Source organism: Leiobunum rupestre, chromosome 3 (genome assembly GCF_980474605.1).
Source record: "Leiobunum rupestre chromosome 3, qqLeiRupe1.1.hap1, whole genome shotgun sequence".
NCBI lineage: Eukaryota > Metazoa > Arthropoda > Arachnida > Opiliones > Sclerosomatidae > Leiobunum > Leiobunum rupestre.
In genome coordinates this window covers 48,833,867-48,841,464 of record NC_143386.1, presented here as the reverse complement: position 1 = coordinate 48,841,464, position 7,598 = coordinate 48,833,867, and the positions used below count along the sequence as shown (strand labels likewise).

The 7,598-nt window shown below is 33.6% G+C and overlaps 1 protein-coding gene across 4 annotated transcripts in view; it reads right to left on the bottom strand.

The window, feature by feature from the left end:
• Nucleotides 1–3,118: 3,118 nt before the first annotated feature.
• Nucleotides 3,119–7,598, bottom strand: part of mtgo (miles to go) — a 42,190-nt gene continuing 37,710 nt past the window's right edge. For all 4 annotated transcript variants that reach the window (XM_090168579.1, XM_090168581.1, XM_090168580.1 and 1 more), the window contains 7 exons: nucleotides 7,396–7,568; nucleotides 7,120–7,329; nucleotides 6,689–7,053; nucleotides 6,423–6,626; nucleotides 6,194–6,360; nucleotides 6,010–6,137; nucleotides 3,119–5,943 (listed from right to left, as the gene is read on the bottom strand). In XM_090168579.1, the coding sequence (XP_090024705.1) occupies nucleotides 5,569–5,943; nucleotides 6,010–6,137; nucleotides 6,194–6,360; nucleotides 6,423–6,626; nucleotides 6,689–7,053; nucleotides 7,120–7,329; nucleotides 7,396–7,568 (1,622 nt within the window). In that variant the 3' untranslated portion in view covers nucleotides 3,119–5,568. The remainder of the gene's footprint in view (nucleotides 5,944–6,009; nucleotides 6,138–6,193; nucleotides 6,361–6,422; nucleotides 6,627–6,688; nucleotides 7,054–7,119; nucleotides 7,330–7,395; nucleotides 7,569–7,598) is intronic.

Genomic DNA, 7,598 nt, shown 5'->3' with positions numbered 1-7,598 from the left:
TAAACATCTCTACAGCCATCAAAACTATTCTAATATGGCGCCTTCGCGTAAAAAACGCGTCTCTTTTTCTTCATTTAATATTTATAAGGTAATATTTTTTAAATTATGAATTATACTTAAATATATTGCGAAAAGATAGTTTAACTTACTATACCTTGTTTTTTATAAATAGGAAAGTGGAAAACCGAAGAAAATTTTTTTTCCGCGATTTCGCTTGTATTCCCCACCTTTGGTGATAGTAGGTTTTTGGTCGTATGTAGCGCCCCTATCGGGATTATTCATACACGCAAATTAACATTAGATGCGAGGCGATTGACGGGGTCGCTAAAGCGCGGTACGCGTGATCGAAGTTGGCCGTGCATGGGCCAAAGACAGGGTTTTTTAAAAGTTCTAATCGGACCCCACAACAAAATTTCAAAAATCGTTCTAGTTGGTTGTCCGATTTCTATGATCCCGCCCGCGCTTTAACAGGCGACTATTGAGAGACGCCCTTAAATGCCTTGGTTAAGGCTGTAGTGCAATATCCAGTAACATATTATTAATCCAAGTTGATATTGCCTGCTATTTTAAAAGTTGGGCCTATGTCAGGCCTAGGCTTAATTATTTTCAAAGCGAACCTAAACGAAATCTTATTTATCTTCCTCACAATGGCATTTAAATATTCCTTATTATAAGTAAATATGAAAACAAAACTAAAAGTTCAAAAAATCTTAACACTATTATTAAATAAAAATTAAAAAACGTTGAAGTGGTTCATGTGAAAAATTCCAGCAAAAACCTATGGGAATTCTGCGAGCTTGGATCGGATGGATCCTGTAAAAATCATCTGAGCTTCTACTATTTTGAACCGCCATGTTATGGCGCTAGCGGCTTGCCGTAGTCAATGAATGGCCGCTGATTGGCTGAAGCTTAAGCAAAGACTATATAATCATGGACACTGTATCTCTAACCGGACGGGAAAAGCTGTAGCTTCCACCATACAAAATCACCTGTCGCCGCCACCGTCTCTCTCTCTAAAGGGGGGGAGGTTCAAGAATTTTGAAAGTTTCGGGCTCTCAAGGCCATATAATTCGTCACGTGGTCGACAAAACGTTCGGTTTGAAATGGGGGTTTACATTCTTTCGAATGACCTTGTCGGCCCTGCGAATCGAGTACGGCCGACTATTTCAGCTAATACGAAGTAGGACGCAAACGGACAGTGAGGGGTGCCTCTTTTAAGCTGCTTTTCCCGTCCGGTTAGAGATACAGTGTCCATGATATAATCATTAGTCGTTGCTACAAAATGTCTTGGCGTCAGCATGGGCTCTATATAGAGCCCATGGCGTCAGGTTCTCCCGTAGACTGGAGCATTCTAGGTAGGAGTATAAGATTTCTATGGTTGAAATAATAAATGTCTTTTTTACAACTCAACAATGTCGAAAACCGATCGAAAAACACAAACAAACCAGACGACGTTGCATAAGACGTTATGACACTTGATCATATTTAGTTTAAATTATTTTTATTAGATGGCGCGTATATGTGCCATTCCACTCTAATGGCGGCCATCTAGCTGGTACATTTCCCCCCAATCTGATCGTGGTTCTAGTCACATTTCTATTTCTATGGGCGTGCCATACATTAGGGCGACAGATACCTCGTAATCCCACCAGATGGCTGCCTGGCTCGACAATGTTAATGATAAATTTTTCTTCCCCGGTTTTAATTTCCGTTATCTTTTAACTTATGTTTTGTTCTTTGTTTTCGTTATCTTTTAATTTATGTTTTGTTCTTTGTTTTCGTTATCTTTTAACTTATGTTTTGTTCTTTGTTTTCGTTATCTGTTAACTTATGTTTTGTTCTTTGTTTTCGTTATCTTTTAACTTATGTTTTGTTCTTTGTTTTCGTTATCTTTTTTTAACTTATGTTTTGTTCTTTGTTTTCGTTATCTTTTAACTTATATTTTGTTCTTTGTTTTCGTTATCTTTTAACTTATGTTTTGTTCTTTGTTTTCGTTATATTTTAACTTATGTTTTCGTTATCTTTTAACTTATGTTTTGTTCTTTGTTTTCGTTATATTTTAACTTATGTTTTGTTCTTTGTTTTCGTTATCTTTTAACTTATGTTTTGTTCTTTGTTTTCGTTATCTTTTAACTTATGTTTTGTTCTTTGTTTTCGTTATCTTTTAACTTATGTTTTGTTCTTTGTTTTCGTTATCTTTTAACTTATGTTTTGTTCTTTGTTTTCGTTATCTTTTAACTTATGTTTTGTTCTTTGTTTTCGTTATCTTTAAAACTTGGGTACGTTCAGCAGAGCTCATCGGACTCACCGATTAGTCGGTGACATCGGTTTTCTACTGTACGCTTTGTCGTGTTTCCGGTTTTGACGTCACGATAGTCATCGGTTACTCACCAAAGTCATTTCTGACGTAAAGTTACTATAAAAGCTACGGCATTTTAAAAAACACCGATGACTGAATAAAAGCGTTCAGCAACTTACAACGTCATTACAGTGTTTCCACTTTGCGGCGAAAAAGGGCGTTTTCGGCGAAAACTGTTTCGGTGGGCACCATAAATTTTAAAACCGGCGAAAAGGCGAAAAAGCGGCGAAAACCATTGGAAACGGCGCAAATTGCGGCGAAAATATTTTTCGATATTTTCAGTCACAAAAACTAAAAAATCGTCGTCTCTGTAGTCCCTCTACTCTGCCCCCTATGTCCGCCCATTAAATTTTTATATATACCAATTAAAAATGTATAACATTTGAAGATTGGAAATAAAGAGATATAAAATATGAAGTGACACTCACTAAAAAAATTAAGGTAAATCTAATGGGGGGAAATTGCGGTGAAAACGGCGGCGAAAATCGACTATAGAACCGGCGAAAACTGGTAAAATTGCCCCTAAAATAGGCGAAAATCTCTACCGCAGAGTGGAAACACTGCGTCATTATGACGAAAAAGCTCATCGGTGGAAAATATCAAATCCATCGGGTTTTTTTTCCGTTGACTGCTGCTGAACGTAGCCCTTATGTTTTGTTTGTTTTTAGTACTGAGTTTACATTTACACGTTAATTTTAACTTTATTTTTGGTGTTTATGGCTGACTACATAAGTTTCTCTCAAAATAAAACTACAAGCCTTCGTTTTATCATTTTTAATAGAACACACAATTTTGACAGCTAAATTTTAAATATCGTACTTTTACAAGAAAGTTTTATGCTGCCGTGTTCGATCATTGCTCCTTAATGTAGTTAATTTTTTTGTTTACATTGGATAAATTTTTTTATGTTTTTGAATTCTTTACACATACCAAAATAATTTGTCTTAGACAAGATATTACATATATTAAAACATCTATCTTAAATCTTAAGAAAGTGCAATGCACACAAGTACCGTAACAGGACCATTAAAAAAATAATAGCTTAAAAAGTTAAAACCAGCATAGCACTGCAAACTTTTGCGTTGAAAAATTAAATTGCTAAATATGGTCAATAAATAAGATATATTGACCTTTTAACTTATAAAAAAATTACGAAATGACTTTAAAAATTATATAGCCTCTAAACCAAAATAAAATCAGATTCATTCATTTTACACCTTGCGTACACTCAATTTGAACACCCTTGTCCAAAAAATAGTTCATTATTTAATTAGCACCAAAAGCTGAGTGGTAAGATATTATAGAAAAGGATGTTTTTCAATTAAATATATTTATAGAACAAAAAATAACTAAATTTAAAATTTTAAAAATACAAAGCACCACTTAATTACAATAAAAAGAAACCCTTTTTTAAATTTAAAGAACTGCTTATGATAATTAAAATATATTGTACAATACATTAACATTTAATAACATTCTTATATTCTTATTTAACGCGATTTAATGCAACTATGGTTCTTTAGTGGAATTAAAATTTTTCAAAGTGCAAAAAAATGCTAACCTAAAATAATTTTTAGAAAAACCAAGACTTCAGTGAGGTTTTCTCTTCTACTTAAAAAAGTTTTGTTCCATTCGATGGCACTAAAACTATGACGGAGTTTTGGAAAGATTAACACTACACCCCATTTTTCGTTATAAATACATTAACAGAAATTTGAATGTTTTTGATTGTGGATACTGTGTAATTAAACGTAAAATTAATTAAAACAACAACATTCTTTTAAATATTAAAAATTTTAAAATTGTTTCTATTTTTATTCAACATACTGTATTCAGATTTTTATTTACCTTATCTTTACCCTATCAATAGACTTGCCCGAAATTGAGGAATAAAGCATTTTCAAACAGACCTTTCATTAAATATTACAATAAATATAATTTTACAATTCATCTTCAATTAAAATAGTTTTTTTTATCAATTATGTGAAATTTCTAATTTAAAAACACTAATAAGATACTTTAGAATAAACAAGGCAATATAATTCTTTTTACATATACCCAGTCTATGATAAACTTTACAAATATTAAAAAAATTGGTACACCTATTAATATTTTAGAGAGCTGGGAATGTAAAACTTTCCAGTTAAAGAAACGAACAGCCACTCTTATTTTTTGATATGAATAATTTTTTTTTATACCAGTCCATTTAAAGCCAATTATATAAGGACCACATTATTCACGTTTTTTTTAAAAATATATGTTATATATAATATTTACACACACAGGCACACATACACACACATTGAATCATGCATGCACAAAAAAAGAACAAACTGTACAATTTTTTTTAAGTGGACTTTTTTATTTCGCTTACCCCATTATATATATTTATATATATTTTTAAGCTTGTATTCCCCTTTAGTTTTAGGTATAGAGTCTAGAGACCAACTGGCCAGTTTTGCGTCACTCAATATTACATGTTAAATTTATGTAAAAATTATAAAACCAATGGCAAATTAATTAAGTGGGTTATATAAGTGTTCGGTATTAATAAGGTGTATTTGGGAAGACTTAATACATCGAAGAAAGGTATATTTGACATAAAATAAACTACTCTTCTATTTTTTATTCCTCGTTTGAAATAAAATTTTGGTTCCTTTTTTTCTAAAAGTAAGTTTTATACAAAAATAGTGTTCAGTTTTACATATATTTTAGTCTGGTTTGAAATGTAGCGAGAAAAATTTAAATATATATCTCTAATTAGTGAAGACCTAAAAAGTGTAATATTTTTAAAATAAAACTGGTAATTAACACTTTAAGATGACATTGGAGGTGTCATTATTTTTATCTACTTGCATAAGAAAAATAGGCTACCATGTAAACCAGCACATTTTTTAGCCTATTTTCTTACTTTAATTTTTCGTGAGGATTGCCACTACCAAAATGGGCTTTCTTTTAAAACAACAGAAACAGTTTAAATATATATTAATAAAAAATAAACAAGCCTCCTCTTTCTGCAGTATCGCAACCATATTAAAAGTACAACATATGGAAAAGTATTCACGTAGATATTTGCATTTTTTAAAGCAATGAGTTTAAGAAATGAGTCTTAATAAAATAGAATAAATCTCTTAATTGGTCGTTGAACTCAACTTTTTTTTTAAAAAAAAAAGCTTACTTTTTGTTTTTGGAAATATATTTTTTATACATTAAGAGATAAAACGTTCAATGGCCATGGCTACCAGTATAGCAAATACTGTGAAACTAAACAAAATTATCATCGCCCATTGTTGATCAGTCAATGGCTTTCTCTCGGTTACAAGGGCCGAAACTCCGGCATAAGACGCGGAAAACCTTCTCAATGATGTTCCATTATTTGATCCAGCAACCCCAGCCCCTTGATTTAACTGACTAACCATTTTACTTCCCAAGGATTCGGGTTGGCCCAATGACACTGAAGGGCTCCAAGCTCCTTGTAAAACCTCCCCGTTCGAGCAATGGCGAACAGCTGCAACTCTCACATTGTAAGCTACTTTAGGTTGAATAGCTTCAACAATATGAGAAATTTCTGGACCTTGATACACCTACCAATTGACACTTGGGTTAATAAATTGTCAGATCATGAAAAAATTTAAATATTAGTAACTTACAATTTTGTAGCTATTTTCTTTTGAGTTGTGTAATTGCAGAATGTAAGACATAGGATCATCACCAATTGATTTCACAGAGAGCCATTCAACATTGCACGAAAAATTTGCATTCCAGGCGACTTTTGGTGCTGAAATAACAATATATATTGAACATGCCACTGGTATTAAATAAATTAAATAATACCTTTTAGCGATGGTGGAAGGGCTTTTATAGTTTGGAAGACACATTCATCGGAGTATGGTCCATCACCTTCGCTATTTGATGCAAATATCCTAAATCGATAGCTGGTACACTCTTGGAGTTTGCTTACCTTGTGCATTTGAGATGTGCCAGTATACACATGGACAAAACTAAAGCAAATTAAATTAAGTTTAAGGAATATTAGGATTTAAAAAGCTCCCTCGATCAATACCTGCCAGTTCGGCTGTTTTTCATTTCTAAAGTGTATTGTATAAATTCTGGATTTCTTCCTTCACCCCATTTCAGTTTGAGTGCATTCTGGGAGGCGGTGACCAAATCTAAAGGAGGTGGAGCTGGTGGAAGACCTCTCGTTGTGATTTTAACTGAAGAACTAAAAGGACCAGGGCCTATGCTGTTTGCAGCTTGAATTCTCACTCTGAAAATTTCACAAGGCACTTAAGACTAGTACATTTAGTTGACCAAATATGTCACGCTAACCTGTATGACGTTTCTGGATTCAAACCAGAGATAGTATATTCCGGTTGCTTTTGAGTTTCCTCCAGAACAAAATTACAAACACTGAAAATTTCTCCTGAACAAGTAATTTCAAGATTGTAATTTGTAATGGGAGATCCATGGCACAAGGGTTCTTTCCACGTTATTGATATTGAATTAGCTTCGCACGTTATTAATTCAATTGAGGAGGAAGAAATAACTGCGGGAGATGATGCTGGGGTTAAGCATGGTTTAACAACGCTGAATAGACCAGGTCCAGCGCTATTTATAGCTTGAACTTTGAATAAATATCTTGTGGCGGGAATCAGACTTTTGACCTCGTAATTTAAAGTTGAACAAATGTGCAACTGAAACCAAATAAAATGAAGATTTTTAATAATTACTTGGAAATAAGTTAAGAATTAAAATCTCACGAGTGAAAAAGCAGCTTTGTAGTCATTTTCTTCATCTTGCTTTTGGCTCCATTCAATCCTGTATTCGGTAATTATGGCTCCATTGTTTAAGGGTTCGTCCCAAGACAGATATACAGAGTGAGGCGAACGACATGTGGATAAGAAATTGGGTGGAGAATCAGGAGGACCAGCTCCACTCACAGTTTCAAAGGGGTCAGACCAAGGACCAGGCTAATGGCAGAGCTCGGGTTTAGTCAAATATATCATACTATAATATTTCCACTGCAAGGAACTCACCCCTACTCTGTTGTTGGCCCTAACTTGGAAGAGATACGGTCTTCCAGGAAGAAGACTAGCAACCATGCAATCAGTCTCACGACCCTTGAACACCGACCTAGTGGAATTGTCAGGGGAGGTCATATCTACCTCATATTCTGTAACAGGCGACCCTCCATTGTAATCTGGTGGTGCTACATTTCAATGGTTTGCATTAATAAAAA